The sequence below is a fragment of the Coloeus monedula genome (genome assembly GCF_965178545.1).
Source record: "Coloeus monedula genome assembly, chromosome: Z".
Classification (NCBI taxonomy): Eukaryota; Metazoa; Chordata; class Aves; order Passeriformes; family Corvidae; genus Coloeus; species Coloeus monedula.
In genome coordinates this window covers 44286617-44303674 of record NC_138822.1, presented here as the reverse complement: position 1 = coordinate 44303674, position 17058 = coordinate 44286617, and the positions used below count along the sequence as shown (strand labels likewise).

General features: G+C 37.6%; 1 protein-coding gene across 1 annotated transcript in view; it reads left to right on the top strand.

The window, feature by feature from the left end:
* FRMD3 (FERM domain containing 3) overlaps positions 1-17058 on the top strand; it is a gene marked incomplete at its 5' end in the record, with an annotated part of 135237 nt that overhangs the window by 114065 nt on the left and 4114 nt on the right. The window contains 3 exons of the mRNA XM_082301922.1: positions 2778-2852; positions 3395-3463; positions 6622-6743. Of these exons, the coding sequence (XP_082158048.1) occupies positions 2778-2852; positions 3395-3463; positions 6622-6743 (266 nt within the window). The remainder of the gene's footprint in view (positions 1-2777; positions 2853-3394; positions 3464-6621; positions 6744-17058) is intronic.

Sequence of the window (17058 nt, the reverse complement as noted above, 5' to 3'; positions counted from 1 at the left end):
ATTCTTGCTACTTAGTGTTTCCTTACAGCCTTTCACATATTTTATAAATATTACTGTTTCTGTGTTGGCACATAGCAACACCAGGGGGCTGCTGTAAGGGTAAATAAAAATGAAGTAGGAAGAATGTGTCTTCTAACTTGGATGTTAATGACCTGCTTTAATTTGGAGAAGAGTTCCTCTTTAGTTTCAACACTGATACAGTAATATGCAATCTATCCAATGGATATATTCAGTGAAGGAACAGGAAGCAGGAGCTGGCACAACACATCTGTCAATTCTCTATGCCAACATCTACTGTGCTTGAGACTATATGAAGTCTAAATATGGTCTATATATAAAGGCTAATATCCAGAAACATTTTCTGTTGGAAGTAGACTTAAGTAGGAAAATACTGCATGGTGTTTGAGTAGTTTCATTTTACGTTACAAGAAATAAATAAGGAATAGGAGATGATTTCCACCTGAAGAAGAGAAATTAGTAATTTCTTTGAGTAGAAATTAGCTCAATGTAAAAATGCCTCAGTGAGACTCACAGGAAGATCACCTCTCTGTTCTTGTTGTTAAACAGCTGTGGTATTAATTATTTAGGTTTTGATCACAAATACATGGTTTAGGAGGTTTGGTCTTGGCTAGATGCAAGTTGCCTACCCAGATGCTCTTTCATTCATTCTCTTCAACAGGTCAAGAGGAAGAAAACATGATAAAATATCTTATAGCTTAGGATAAAGAGAGAAAGATTTCTTGCCTATTACTGTCACAGGCAAAACAGAGTTGACTTGAGACTATATGAAGTCTAAATATGGTCTATATATAAAGGCTAATATCCAGAAGCATTTTCTGTTGGAAATAGACTTAAGTTGGAAAATACTGCATGGTGTTTGAGTAGTTTCATTTTACGCTACAAGAAATAAATAAGGAATAGGAGATGATTTCCACTTTTAACTTAATTTGTTTCTTACCTTTTCACTCTATTTCAAATTGTCAGCGGAGACAAAACTAAAACCACCCTTCCCCTGTTCAACTCCAGGCTCAACTTTACTCCTTAGTTTCTGACTCCTCTATGTCCACCTTGCTCTGACCAGGTCAGGGAGATGGGGAGTGGGGATTGCAGTTTCTCTTTGCTGGTCCTTCCTTCTTACACACTTTTTTACCCCAATCTCCTTCATGAATATCTCAAGCATGGGTCCTTCCCATGGGCTTGCAGTCCTTCAGATATACCTGCTGCATCTTGTGGTCGTCTCCATGGGCCACAGCACCTGCCTGGAGCCAGCTCCTGTGTGGGCTCTCCACAGGCTGCAGCTTCCCTCACAGCATGTGAACCTGCTGTAGTACAGGGTTTTCCATGGGTTGCAGTGGGGATATTTGCTCTTTATTTGGCTGCAGTGGGACAGCCTCCTTCCCCACAGTTTTCTCCACCGGCCTCAGGGTAGAATCTGCCCCAACACCTGGAGCACCTCCTCCCCCTCATTCTTCTCTGACTTTGGTGTGTTCCTTGCTGCTTCTCTCATCTATATATTTTTTTTTTTCACTTTCCAAATTATGTTTGTGAGTCGAGTTATTTCTTAACAATGATTGCTTAAATTTTTTCCCACCTGTTTCAATTTTGGTGGGTCTTTCAAGAGGGCTTCTTTAATAAAATGAAGATTGGTAATGTTGTTCAATGGATGGGGACCTGAACAATAGATTGGAAAATAGTAATGTTTAATATGCAGAGTGCAGAAGAATAACAATAATCCTCCAAACATGAAACTGAAGCCAAAACTATCCATACCTAAAGCCTTAAGACAGTAATTTTGAAACAGGAAATGTTTTCACACATTTCAGAGAAATAGAGTTGTACAGTGGGGACTGCCAGTTACTTAACAGCATTAGGTACATCCATTTGTTTATATATATCTGCATAATACGAACAAGGTATTCTAATAAGATTAGAGCAGACATAGTCAGATTGTGTAAGTAAATCATGGTAATGACACTTTGCCTTAATTAAATTTGGTCCTCTCCTGTTCCTAGAAGAGTTTGAGACTTGGAATTTAAGGTAAAGTCGTGATCACATGACATATTTTGAAAAACAGAGCTTTAGTCTTGTCTTGATCCAGGTTCGGGATTCACTGTTGTGATTATTCAAGTAGATATTAATCATAGAAAGTTATTTACTAGGGTCTGGGAATGAGAGACTCAATACAGAATCAATTTGCCATTTTTCAAGAGAACATCAAGGAAACAGCATGTGTGAGGTACTCTTCCATGATCTTATAAAAGACTGAGATAAAAGGTTGCCGTGTGCTTGGTGATTACAAAGAAGCAGTAGGATATGATGTAGGCTACTAAGAAATTGACTGAATAGAGAGATTAGAAAAGCACCTACTTTGGGAGACAAGTTGTTATCTTTATTATTTCTTTGTTTTCCTCATGGAAAAGCAGAAAATAGCCATATTTTCCCACAAACAAGGTGGTATTAGGACACATGTCCCAGGGGCTTTTGGTATAGTCTTTTTTTCTTCATGCTGTGAATGAAAATTCATAGAGATACAGTGTCTGCATTTAATTTTCTTGTTATCATGACAATCACTTGTTCCTTGTTCAGTCATTCTGTGCTGTCTGAATGATTTCATGTGTGCTTCATAGTCTAGTTTGTATAAAGGCCTTAAAAATTTGGAAAGATCAATTTTTGGATATTACTTTATTATAAAAGCAACAAAGCTTGTAGTTTGCCTTGTTTATTTTTTACTTATAATGTCCTCAAAAAGGTGACAGCCTCTGTTATTTTTCTTCAAGGTATGCAAAATCCAGTCAGATCAAGACAATGTCCAGCAGCAAGATATTTTTTAAAGGCAGTAGATTTCGATATAGGTGGGTGTTTGCTTTTTCTTGTTCATGGTAAACCATTTCAAAAAGTAAGAAAATGTCAGTAATTACTCAGAAAATTCAGGGCTTTTCCTGCTGAAGAGTCTGTTCATTTCAGTATTTGAAAGAATTTCTGTTGCCTCTTTAGTGTCACTTAAAAAGTAAACAGGAGTTTTCACAGAGGCACTTCTGTCAAGAGTAGTTTCACCAGCAGACAGCTCCACTTTTGGTGCAACTTCTGTAAAAACAAGGATGTGTAAAGAGTGCAGAAATTGTATGGCCCTGCAGCTGGGCAGCTCTTAAACAGGTATGAGATAAAGAGGCAGTCCAGTCCCACTTGTGGTGTTCTACTACAAAAGGTTACTTTTTCTTTGGTAAATTTTTGGGCAAATACCACAATTTTATTCTGGGACATTATGTCTGCACTTTATAGCAATTCTTTTCCTTTTTCTTTTTTTCTTGAATGTAACTTAGTTGTTCACACTTAATGTAGTTCTTGGCATGTACCTTAGCATTTACTTGATTATTTATTTCATCTTTTAATGCAGTGGAAAAGTAGCCAAAGAAGTTGTGGAGGCAAGCTCTAAAATCCAGAGGGAACCTCCTGAAGTTCACAGGTATGTCTTGACATTCAGTATTAAAGTTTGAGGACTAGGAAACTAAACAATAGTTGTTCTCTATAGAAATATTGTTCTCCATAGAAATATTCTCTTTCCTTTACTGTCAGGTGCAACGGCTGTCTTTCTGAGCTTCCACAATTGCACATGCAGGTCTTAGGGAATATATGTCTGACAATGTTACAAAATAATGACAATCATCTCCTACAAAGGAGAACCTAAACTCTGCTCTTTGAAACTGAGTTCAATTAATCAGTCAGATAGATAACTTATATTATTTTTTTGTGTTATGATGTAAACTAAAGAACATTCTAATTTCATTCCTAGATTCTGTTTGGTTTTGAATGTTTTTGGTTCACATATGTTTTGTGGGTATTTTTCGAAGTGTACTTGATAGTTTTTCTATAATGCAGTCAGATTAAAAAGCATGAAGTTCATTCAGTAAAGAGAAAATAATATTAGAGAATCTTTTTTTTTTGAGGAAAATTTGGCTTGTAAGAAATAAGCAGCTAGATTTTGCAAGCAAATTAATGCTTTCAGGTCCTTATCACTCATTGTAGTGGCAGTAAAAATTCCTAAGAACCTGATTAAAGCACTTCAGAAAAGAAGGAGGCCATCAGGGAAAACTATTTAAAACCTTGTTTAAAAAAAGTTTACTTAACTTTCTGAGCATTCTACAACCATCTCCCTATTTCTATTGAGATTTCATGTTTGGGGGGAGCGTGCTTTGTTTATTTTTAATTGAATATTGCTATTCTGTCTATATTTGAGATAAAAGTGGATTGTCTTTACTAAAGGGTGGGAATATATTTGCAGTAAATATTTATAATATGTTGTGCAGCCCTACTATGTAATTAATAGTTAGGCCATGCAGACATGCTTTCAAACATATTTTTCCAGATTACATTTTAAAATGGGGTAAGTGAAGGTCTAGAATATGTTAAATGAGAGTACAGAAGACAGAATATAGGTGCATCATTGAGGCAGTATAGAATTCTTGGGCACACAAATGTATTTTAAATGAGCATAATTGCTCACTTTGGGAAATAGGCTATTGCTTACTTTCCAAGAGGTTTCTTTTTTCCAGTGTAAGAAAAGATTTTCACATGCAATTATTTTTTGTCTTGTATTTTGCTTTTCTTTGATTTCTATAATTAGAAGTATTTAAAACATATCTTTTAAAACTTAGTGTACGTAAAGAAACAGATCAGAGAGCAAATAAATTTATAAAGCAACATCATATAGATTTAACACCCATAAACAGCAATGCATACCTTTTATCATTACCCTTCTTACAGAGCTTGCATTTTCAATAGCTCCAGGTTCAGTTTCTTAGAAAGACTAAGGAATAGTCTAATGATTTCAGGTGTTTTAATATTTCACGTTGTGAAATGGGAGGCAGAGGCAATCAATTCTTCTAAAAGCACAAGTCGGCAAAAAGTACAGAAAATTTTCAGCTCAAAAAAAGAAGCATGTTTTAAAAAAATTACTCTGTGAAAAAGTATTTGGGGATAGGAGATGGTGGCTTTTCAGAAGAAAAACATGTAGAAAAAATATCTGATTGAAGGTAAATGTATATCTATATATCTAAATATATATAAAGTTTTTTTCTTCCTGGTTGCCCTCACCCTTAATGTCAATTCAGTTGTACCATGGCTGCATAAAGAAAGAAATCTGCAGCTGGAAGGAGGGTACTGTTCAGTATCTTTGTGTTTGGATATTACATTTAAAGAACTGTGTACTGAAAATCTGTTGGAGTGTGTACTTATGCAGGATTAATGCAGTGGCAAGTTCTGACAAACACATAATGAATGATTTAATATTTTGCTTTCAGGGCATGCCTGAAGGAGGCACCTTTGAAAATAAGTATGGACTAGAAACCTATGGGTGCTCCCAGGCACAACTCATATTTTGGGAGTTGCTTTGTGGTTTTTACAACAAGCACAAAGATTTGGGGATTGCATAAAAAGCCTATGGATTTAACATTGGGTTGGAGTGACCATAATTACAATAATCTGAGTGTAAACCTTCTATGTAGAGTGAAAGCTTAAACCAAATAGTTATCAGAGAGTGTTCAGATGAGGCAGATGAGGACACAAATATCTTTGGGCATGTGTTATAGCACAAGAAATCATGTCAATTGAGCAAGAAAGCTTGTTCATTCCCACACAATATAAACTGACATGTAGTGTGTGTTAAGAGTTGGAAATCTGTGTCCCAAGTTTACCTAAACCTTCAGGAATGCACAGTTCCACCTTTTGACTTGCAAGAGTCAAAAAACTAAACTTTGTTTAGTTTGTTTATGTGGAATTTTAAGTTGAGCCTTTGTGTAAAGGTGAAATGCATTTTGTGAAGTTTCAGCACTGTATCTATATACCATTTGAAATCAAGTGGAATACTCTCCGGTTTTATCTTTGCTTTTGTCAAAAGTAAACATTTTATAACTCAATGGTTAAGATTTATTGCAGGACTCTTGCTTCAGGCCTGCATCATGTAAATCCTAGATAATGTATTCAAATGAACCATTTTATATTCTCAGTAATATATTTTGAGGCTGACTGAAGAAGATCAACAGCATTCCTAAAACTTTCCAGAGCATATTCAACACCTGCTACCAGGAAAGCCTCTTAGAGTGAAGTAAGACAAGAAAGAACACCAGCCTGAGTGCTGGGGGGAGGCATGGTGTAGAGGCAGCATCTGGGGTGCGTGGGCATGAGCAAGAGCACTCTGTATCTGTAAAGCACAGGGATACAGTTGTTCTTGCTTTAGTCTTTGATCCTTGGTGCTCAAACTGTAACAAATCCTTTATCCAGTTCTGGAGGCAATGGAACAACCTTCCCCTTCCTTGAATCCAAATACTAGTGTTTGCTATGCACTGTGGAGAGGAGCAACACATTGAAATCCTGCCCAAGACAAAAGGAACGCAGGCAGTGTAAAGGAGGTAAACCAACACAAAACCTCTCTCACACTTCAGGTGTTGAAATGTTTACATCTGTGGAGGGTGCAACATAACACAGCTGAAAGCAGCATTCAATGTGTAGAGCTTTTTATGACAGTTCAAGGCCTAGTAATTTATGCAAAATGATTCTGAGATGAAACCTACTGCACTGCAGTTATTTCCAGTAAGCAAACTGACCCTGTTTTCCCCGTTCTTTTAGAACCTGTATTACCCAGAGTCGCAGCTCTCCCTCCTTGAACAAGCAACTCATAATCAACATGGAACCTCTGCAGCCTCTCCTTCCTTCTCCCTGTGAGGAGGAAGAGGCTCCTTTAGATGAAGGTGAGTCACTTACCCAATTCCTGCTAATATTTAATACAAAGAATATGGAAAAAGGTGTAATACTGACTCAGGGGTATGGAAAAAAATCTAATAATTTTCATCAGGAATACATCATTAAGCTTCTGCATGTTGTACTTGGAAATGATCACTATCTCAAGAAACTGTGCATAAGCCTTATGCGAGATACACTGTGAAGAAAGTTACTGCTATTTGATTTCTGTTTCAAAAAATGTTTTAGATTGTCAGGCAGAAGAATCTTAGGAAATAAATAATCTCAACATGGCACCTTCTCCTAAATGGTGTCAGCAGTTACTCAGGAGTGAAAACTGGCAGTTTACTGCTGGGTATGTTGTTTTTCTTGATTCCCTTTACTTCTATATTTCTTTCTCTCTTTCTGCTTTAACATTAGGAAAAACTATCAGCTAATTTAATTTCCTTGACAAAAAAAAGCACATTATTTGAAGGTTAGCTGGGAAAGATCTTCTGTTAATTTATCTTCCTCGACAAAAAGGGATGTTATTGGAAAATCAGGTTGAATTTATTTAGTAGAATGAGGTTTTCCATGTATTTCTTTACTTCTTGATATTTTCAATATCACATTGAACACCTTTCTTTTTGAGATATGGTCACTACAAACAACGATGTGAACATCATAGCCAGCTTAAATGAGAATAATTGCCTTCTTCCTAATAAAAATGAAGCCGATCAAACAAAACCTGACAGTGGTTCTTGCTTGAGATGTAGTGAGGTAATTGTTTCAGAGGTTGGGAAATATGATATTTTCTGTTGCTTTGTTTTGATCATTTAACGGGAAACAGAAAATAGCTGAGTATCTTCACTTTCGTGGGAGTATGTCCCAATTTCATTATATAGGAGTTGTCTGAACATGTTTTGTTCATTCTTCAGAGTTTCGACATTGAATGTAGCAAGAACAAGGTGAATTATATTGTCTGTGTGCATACCTTACGATAATCATAGTGGCAGCTCTTAGCTTTAACAGCTTTTACTTGTTTACCTCTGCTGTGAAATACGTGTATCTGAAAATTTGTGTTCTCACGGCCAAGTGCCACCACTGTGTTTCCTCAGGGCAGTTGTCACCATGGCAGAGTAACAACAGCTTGCTGCGTGTAAGACTCCTCTAACCACACTTACAACTCTAGGCAATGATATTCATTTTTGGAAACTGGTGACTTATTGCTATATGCTCACCAGACAGTGCTTGTTTTAAATGTTTGTGTCACATAAGTTTGAAAATTACATTTCCTTTCAGTCAGACAGATTGTTGTTACTAAGATGAGCTAATAGAAATATTTGCTGGTGGGTTTCCTGTAGAATATTTTATATGTAGTTAAATACCACCAGCTGCTAAGGTAACGGCATTAAGACTTTTAGAGTCTTTTCCTGCACAACACTTGGCTATATTATCAAATTGCAGCTTGACCTGATCTCACAGCTCTCTGAGAGTGATGCTGGTTCTCTTCCCAACATCCACTTCTGTGGATTCTCACCTTCTCTGTTACACCAGCACTAATCACACCAGTGTGAACTGGGAGAAGGAGTTAAAAAAAAAAAAGAGTAAATAAAATAAATTCAAAGCAACAACAACAAAAACCAAACCAAACCCAGTAACAACAGCAAACCAAACTAAAAAAAAAAAACTAAAACCAAACAAAACCCCTTAACTGTGCAGTGTCCTATTACTACCTGACTGAACCTTTGAGTGGCTCATCAAGAGGGTCAGCTGTGTCGTTGGGGTAAGAGCATGAGCAGAAGGTGGGGAGAGCGGAGACATCCAGCCCTGAGGCTGACACAAGTGCTTTGGGAAACTGCTATTAGTGTGCTACAGGCTTTAAACAGCCTGATACATCTCTGTATATGTCTCAGCCCAGTGTAACATTCTTACACTTTTGTTGTTCAAAAGGTAAAAGTCAATATTATCAGATAAATAATTCGTGCATGAAATCTGAGTACAGAAATATCAAGTGACCTAAAAGAAGTTTTCATCACTTCGTCAAAACCACATTAATATCCTGTGACTGGAGAAGGTATGGTTTTGCCTTTTTTAAAAAATTGGTCTACTCAAATAAGTGATGTGATACCATCTGGTGATAGAAAATCCAGAGACAATGGGCTACCACCTGCAAAATAGTTGCCAAGTGATCAGGAGAGGCAGTAAACTGTCTCACCAAAATCAGATGGTAAAAGAAGGCAGCCACAGAATCTGTATAGCAGTACTACAAGAAACAGAATGTGTTCAACTACATATGGAGCAAGAATTGAGATTTACTTGGCACTGGTGAGGCTGCACTTTAAATCCTGTGCTCAGTTCTGCACCCCTCACTGCAAGAAAGACATTGAGGTGCTGAAGAGTGTCCAGAGAAGGGCACCTGTGCCAGTGAAGGGTAGCACAAGTCCTACGAGGAGCAGTTGAGGGACCTGGGGTTGTTAGTCTTGAGGAGGCTTGGGGTGACCTTATCACTCTTCTACATCTGCTTGAAAGGATTGTGCAGCCAGGTGGGGATTGGCCTTGTCTCCCAGGCAAGAGGAAGTGGCCTCACATTGTACCTGGGAAGGTTTGGTTTCGATATAAGAAAAATTTCTTTGCCAGGATGGTCAGGTATTGGAACAAACTGTCCAGGGATGTGGTTTAATCCACATCCTTGGAAGCATTCAAAAGGCGTGTGGCTGCAACGCCGGGGGACATGGTTTAGTGGTGAACACAGCAGGACTGGGTTAACAGTTAGACTCGATGATCTTTCCAACCTTAATGATTCTATTTATGGGAATGAGCACACACCTGCTGCCATCAGTCTAATTGTCTGTCTCTGTCAGTGTTCTCATCTTTGTAAGCTTTGGTTGTAGAGGAGCGGCATGTGGAGCTTTTATAGGTACAACTATTTTTAATTTTTTTAGATAGTCTCTTGCTGAGAGTTGGTACAGACAGGGCGTTTCAGACTCAGTTGTAAGATTTTAACATTTCTCCCTTAGTTATGTGTAGATAAAACTATGGGGAGCAATTTGAAATTAACACAGTCATTTCTCTTTTGCATGAGCATGGTCACATGAAACATAAACTATAGATTTTATTTCTCAACATCAGTATGCAGGAACACACTGGCCTTTTTTTCTCTTGCACTAAGATTTGATGCCTTGGATATTTTTATGCTTCTGTGTGGTTCAGCTGTTATGCTAGCGACTGCTAGATGAGATGGATGCTGTGGAAGTTTTTAACGTATGTTATGAGGCATTTGGAAATATTTCAAATGTTGGAAATCTTTCATAACCTTGTCTGGCTGACACTTGTGTCCTTGTATAGGCCTTCCTTTGTGTATTGAATACATTGGTGTTTAGATTTTTGTAAGAATTCATGCTTTCCAGTTTTTGTAGCCATGTACACAATGAAGAGTCAACCCTTTTTAGTTAGGATTTAATGATCCTGTTTTGGTTGCTACAACAGTTACAAGAATAAAAGTGAGAAAAGAAGACAGAATCTTACTCTTGATGGGGTGACAAAATGGGGATATGAAGCAAGGGGGTACTTGATCTTTCCTCACACCCACAAGAAAGTGCTTGCAGAGAAGGAAAGGAAGAGAGAAATCTTTGCTCTGCCAGAGGAAGGAGTGAACAGGACCTCTTCTGGATACAGGCTGTGTGGGGAAAAGAGACACCATAAAGATGCTTTCTAGAAGCTCCGTTGAAGCGGATGTCTTTTGTGGGAGAAATAGCCAGGTGTAAAATATACGTTTGCAGGACTCCTTCCCCCACCCCTCTCTTTCCCACATATTTGCATGTACATCACTGATTTTTTGGTACAAAGGGAACAAGGATGTCAGATAACGAAGACTCAGCACAACATGTTATAAACATTACAGATGAATATTCTGGGAACTGAGAGACTACATCCCCACCAGTGCACTCCTTCCAGTTTATCTCTTCTCTGTGGCTTCGGTGTACCTGGAAAGAGATTCTTACCCACTAGCATAGTGTAATGCTATGTGTGTGGTTGCCTTCCAGCTCCCAGCTGGAGCAAACCAGCATAGGTGCATCATGATTTTTGGGAACCTGCATATCTCTGCTGGACAGGAACAGGGAACGGCCTAGCCTTTTGAAATAACACTTATTTTTGGTGGATAAGAATCTGTCCAATAATTATCCACAAGTGGGAACTGGAGCACATATGTAAAGAGGGAATTTTTTCCTGGTCTCAGAAATTTTCTCTTCTTGTTTTTACATGGGCCGATCAGTTTTAATTCTAGGATAGTAATGAATGTTTTCATCTCACTTGTTTGCTTTGTGACTAAGGTTTGTAAGTACAACATCGGATTTTTCCATTGCATCTACATGTTTCACAAATAATTCCCAGGCAGTGATGGGGAACTTATATTACTGGCAATATTAAAGATTTTTAGAAAAATAATGGGACAGTGTAATTTATTCTGTGAAAAAGGGACTATGAATCCTGGCGTCTTTTTAAACTGCTCTATGTTTGGGTGCCTTAGATATTTTTATGCCTCTGTGTGTGGTTCAGCTGTTATACTAGCAACTGCTAACTGAGAAGGATGCTGTGAAAGTTTGTATTGTACATTATGAGGCATTTGGAAATGTTTAAAAATAACCTCTGCTTCTGTTCCCTACTGGGATATTTTTGTTGGCTGTGTTAGAAGCTTGTCATTTGATTCATTGAAAGTGACTTGTGTTAGCCTCTTAAAACTCAGTGGCAAGCTGGTATGGATAGAGCCTTTACAAGACTTTGAGAAGAGGAGTTAACAGTGAAAATGGTGAAATGTCTTGTAAAAATCCAAACCAAGAGAAGCATTCATTTGCGGATGGTTAACCACTGCAACAAGGAAGTGTGCATTCGTTTACTGCGGCATGGCTCCAAGATCACAGCCAGAAGGGCTGGTAAATTTACATTTATTTTACTCAAACCCTTTTTTAAACCCTCTTCCCCTAGTTTATGTTAATAGTTTTCCTTTGGAAAGGAACTGTACTGTAAATGACATCTACAGCAGAGAATAAGGACGAATTACTGACAGGAACAAAGTCGCAAATAGAGAATGAATGAGAAAAAACTTAAATTTGTTACCTTATCTAACAGAAAATTGTGTATTTACTTGTTAATTGGTAACAAATGGGGGACTGGAATTTTGCCTTTGTATTTTTCAGGGACTGAGGTGGAGGGGAATACTTTGAAACTGTAGTGATTTATGGCAACTAAATCGTTGTTAAACTAGAAGGTAGTAGATTTTGAGTGTGAGCTGAATATAGGAGTTGAGACAGCTCAGCTTTTTACTTCCATACATTTTCCAGACTGTAACTTTCTTTGTTTTATTTTTCTAGATACGAAATAATTTCATATACTGAATAATAGTACTAGGGCTGGTGGAGGAAGGTGCAGCTCGGGCAGAGTCTGATTTAGCTCTCTTTTTCACTACACACAAGAGAAGTGCAATCCAAGGAAAAAAAAAGCATTCAGTATTGCTCTGGACAGCACAGTGGTGTTTTTTTCTAGGAAATCCCATTGCCAGTGATCCACTGGCCCCTCTGTCAATAAATATGTCAATTTCCTTAATATCATAAGCCATTTTGAAATTTGTTTTTCTATGCTTTCTGTGGCACTGTTTGCTTTTGATACTTTGGCATCTATAGGTTGAATGATTTCAGTTTTTACTAACCTAGATTAAATTTTTGTATTGAATATTCATTTCAGAAATGAGTTTTTATCAAAGAAAGTTCTGGCAAAGACTAGAATATTGTTACTATTTTTGTATCTGAAAATAAGAAAGCAGTAAGTGCATTAAATATAGGAGAAACTGCTTCTTGCAGTGGTTTGTCTCTGAGTAGGAACAGCTACTGGTTGCCTTTGCTTCTTTTTCCTGAGTTCACCACTCAGGAAAACCAGTGAGAATGCATCTAATTGTCTCAATTCAAAAATAGTAGCAAAATTGAAAAAGCATTATTATTGATATATATTTTGTACTCTTACATCTCAGAAGTTAAATACTGGCTCCAAATAGATGCAAGACATCTTGTTGGTTTAATATAGTGACACCAATCATAAAATATTTGTATGTTGGGATTACACTGGTTCTTAAACACCTTGGTTTTGCAGTACTGTTCATAGTATGTTGTTCCTTTGGAAGTACACATGCAAAAAAAAAAAAAAAGGTATATATATATTAGCATATAAATTATGTATACCAGCACTAAAGCACTGGAGTTAGCTTGTGCAAAACTCCTGACATGGGACATAACTCCTTGGGAGAACCCCATTGCGACCACTTCAGAACAACACTGACTTGTGCCAGGAGAGGTCACCCAAGCTGAGTGGGAATGCTGAAATGTCCCACTTGCCCTTCTGCTAAGCTTTCACATCAGTGCTCAGCTGTTTTCAGCCTTGCTGTCCTCGGTGTGGTGCTGGACACTGAGTCACTGCAGTCCCACCACCAGGTCCTTCTTTCTCTGAACTGCTGACAGATGTACATGGCCTTCTCATTCCTGCTCCCACGACACACAGTTCTCTCTCCCTGATGCTTCCTTCAGTCCTATTGCTGCTTAATCCTGTTTCTGGATGGGGATCAACCGCGCTGGGTTGAACTCCTTTTAGGCTGAAGGGAGGCATCCCAGAATGCCTATTGTGCAGCATGCACAGCTCTGCTTCTGTACTCTGTGCTTTGGGTGACTTTTGTGGGGTGTGAAAAGAAGAGCAGTGACCTCCTGTGACTGTAGTAGCCATGACTTTAAACACTGTGACACACAACACAGCTGGGAGGCAAGCTGTAATGCTGCAAAACATGCAACTCACGTGAACTGGCAGCTGGGACAGGGCTTTACTTTCTTCTAGAAGTTCCCATTAGACTAAAGCAAACAATAAAGGCCAGCAGAAAAGCCAGGTCACTGCCTAAAAAGGACTCACTATAAGCTGTCATTGATTAACTCTCCTTGCAAAGCTATAACAGGTGTCTTTTATTGGCACGGGATATGGGTATGGTACAAATCTGTGATTTGTTTCTGAGGGCAGAAGGTCTGGCTGTGATGCAAATCCTGCTTGATGTAGATCGTGTGCAGGGAAATATTTAAATTCAGTGCAATTCTAGAGTCTGTCTCATTTTTCTACATTTTCTTTGTGAAAATTCAGACACTTTGCTCATGTGACAAAATCACCTTGTCTTTCCTTCTGAAAGGTCATTCTCTTCATAGTACAAATGAATTTTGTCCACATGGAAAATGAGCAAAGGATAGACAATATTTCTAGAGGAAGAAGTAAAAAGGACAGGAAGGATTTGTCCTAACTGCAGCCTGGTTGGCCTTTTTTGTTTACATGCATGTATGTAGTGTTCCCAGCACTGTTCTCTCTGGACCGTATCTAATTTTCCATTTCTCTATTTAAAATGAGGATGCATTCATACTTGTTCCTTTCTCCAATATAAAAGGCCATTACAGATGTGTAACTGTGTTTCTGTTTCTAGTAAGAAAAGCCATGTGCAGGATATCTGGCCAACAGACAGTGTGTGAACTGAATTTTTAAATAAGCAGATGATACATTTTTCTGGGGTGCTGTATTTCCAGCAACTGCAGCTTCTTAAGAATGGTGGACCTAGAGCTGACCTTCATCTTGTTAATCCTCAGCTGCTGGTTTTGGCCCCTGTAGAAATATTAGCAGCTGACAACTTTTATGCCAGACCTCTTGCATGTTCATGTTCACAGCAGATGACTTCAGTAATCTCACGTTTTATTCAGCTGTTTATGTTCCTGGTTTGGAGCTATCACAGTATCTGGTGGAAGAGGAATACTGAGTTTCAGCTAGGATAACAAGATCTCTGGCTTTGAAAAATTTGTTCAGTTGCCAGAGAAGTGTAGCAAACTTTACTGTGGAAATATAAGAAATAAATTTGAGTTTATTTACCTGATATTCCAGTAATCTGTATTAGAAGTTTCTGATTTATGGAATGTAAATTGCCGGTAAGAATATAATTTGAAGAATGGAAAGAGATTCTTCTCAAATATAAATTAATTCTCAACTTACAGTCCTTTAAATCTAAGCATAACATAAATTTTAACGGTTATTAAAGAAATACTAGACTTTTCAAAATCTTGCCAACAAGTGATACAAAATGATAGCTTTATAAAAACAGTAGCAAAATAATTTTTATATATGAATAGGAGCAAAGGATTTGCAGTAGAGTTGTAGAATAATTAAAGAGTACTAGGAGTTGTGTTTGCTTTAACTTTTATATTCTCTTTTTCCTTTGGAATATTTTGAGGATTTTTTTCTTTTAACTTGATATTTTTACTTCAGATAACTGGCTCTCTTGAGGGCTAACTGAAAAGTAAAAAATCTGAAAGACTTTCTTCTCTCTAAAATTTGTGTTTCTGGAACATTCATTGTACTGAGGAATGATTTTGAATTTTGGTACTGTAATGTTCTATTCTTAGGACTGCACAAGCTTTGTAAGTGATATGTGCCACAATGATTTTACAGTTATGTATTTTGAAACCATCAAAATATGAATGGCCTGACATACTTATTTATATATTACAACATGACTGGAACTTTGTTGGAATCATTCATGTTGACCATGGTTAATAACCTGGTCTTTCTTCAGTCCTTGACTTAAGAAACGTTGTGGTGTTACAGGGAATATGAAGGAGCAAAAAGAACAACTTTATATGTTCAATCTTTTAAAATATAAAATGAGTTTGCAGCAGCAAACTTTAATGCTCATTCTAAATTTTCAAATATTGATTTACACTAGTATTTGACTGATGTAAAATGCAGTTATTTTGATTTGGTAAGTTTAAATAACAAATAAAGGTGTTGAAAATTCTTCTTAGCAGTTGAAATTAAATAGTGGAATGTAAATTAGACGTATGCTTCAGAACTGTAGCACATTACAATTTTAATACAAAGCCTTCAGAAAACTCTGATATGGAAAGGTTCCTCTGTTGCCTTCTATCAACAGGTTAATCTCAAATTTGGAAGTTTGCCAGTTATTTGAGGAAAATACAGTTTTCATGAAAGTTAATATGATATTTGTTGTTCATGCTCACTAACTATTTTATGCATGCTGGAAATTACTCTGGGGAGGAAGAGGAGGCTCAAGAATCATAAATTTGGGTGACCTTTCTTTGCTGTAGCTGCAGCTGTCCTCTCTATGATGAGAAACATGATGAAGACGTATTACTGACCTTGCACCTAAGCTGGTGTAGAGTGGCCTATGGCCAGACTTCTCAAATTTGGGAGAGTAAAATTAGGTGCTTTAAACCATATTGAAATGTTTTAGTAAGTGGCTTAGCTTAAATTTTACTCATATCAAGAATAATTGAATAGCACATTTGAAAATCAAATTGTAGTACTTGTGCATATAAAGGTATGTTTAGATGCTTAATGTTCGGCTCCAGAGTTAAAAATATTTGCCTTTTGTAATTTAAGGTGTCATGGGTGTACTCTCAAGTAACTGAGTACAGTCTGATGATCCAGCACCACCTTCTGTTACAGCATGCTTAGCAGAAATATCCCCCAAATCTGTTCTCACTTCTTAGTGTTCATACACTGTTGTGTCTAGTTTCAGGTGGTTTGTATCCTCCTCTTGATGACTGTGGCAAGTATATTTCTTAATGTATAGACTTGTGTAGACAGTCAAGTTCCAGAACAAAGCATGTTTCATGCTGAAATGTGATGAAATTCTAAATTGGCTGTGGTAAGAGAGGACAGAATAGTTGAGGCAAGGAATTATTAGCCATCAAGTCAAATTAAATTTACAAAAATTAAACTACTTAGATTATTGAACTAATAATTATTGAGGACAAGTTTTCGTTTCAGCTATGCACATTAGCTGCTGGAAAGAAATCTCCTGCTCTCTCTCCTTCCCTGGTAATGGGCTGTCTCCATGAGAATATATGACCAGCCAGCTCCGGAAGAAAAAAATGTCAGAAGCCCATAAAACCCCAAGCTGCCTTGCTCAGTGATGAAATGAAAGGAAGCAGAAATGGTCTTTTTGGTCATTTGGCAAAAATGTGAAACCTCACCTGGACGAATGGCCAGTGAGGCCTAGACAGCAAGGAAAAGATAAATTACAGGGGAAGAGATCTGTCTGGGCCATTTTGAATACTCAAACAGGGAAATTTCCAGGAGGAAGTGTCTTAACATCATTTTGTAATGGAGGTCTCTGCCTGAATGTCCTCCCTTCCACTCCTGCGACTGAGAACTAATAGCAGTCACTGAAGTACTGATGTAGCTGTAAACCGCCAGACTTCTTTGCAGACTTACTGACATTAGAGATAGACTGGAAAAAGGAGAGTAAATTTTGAGAGG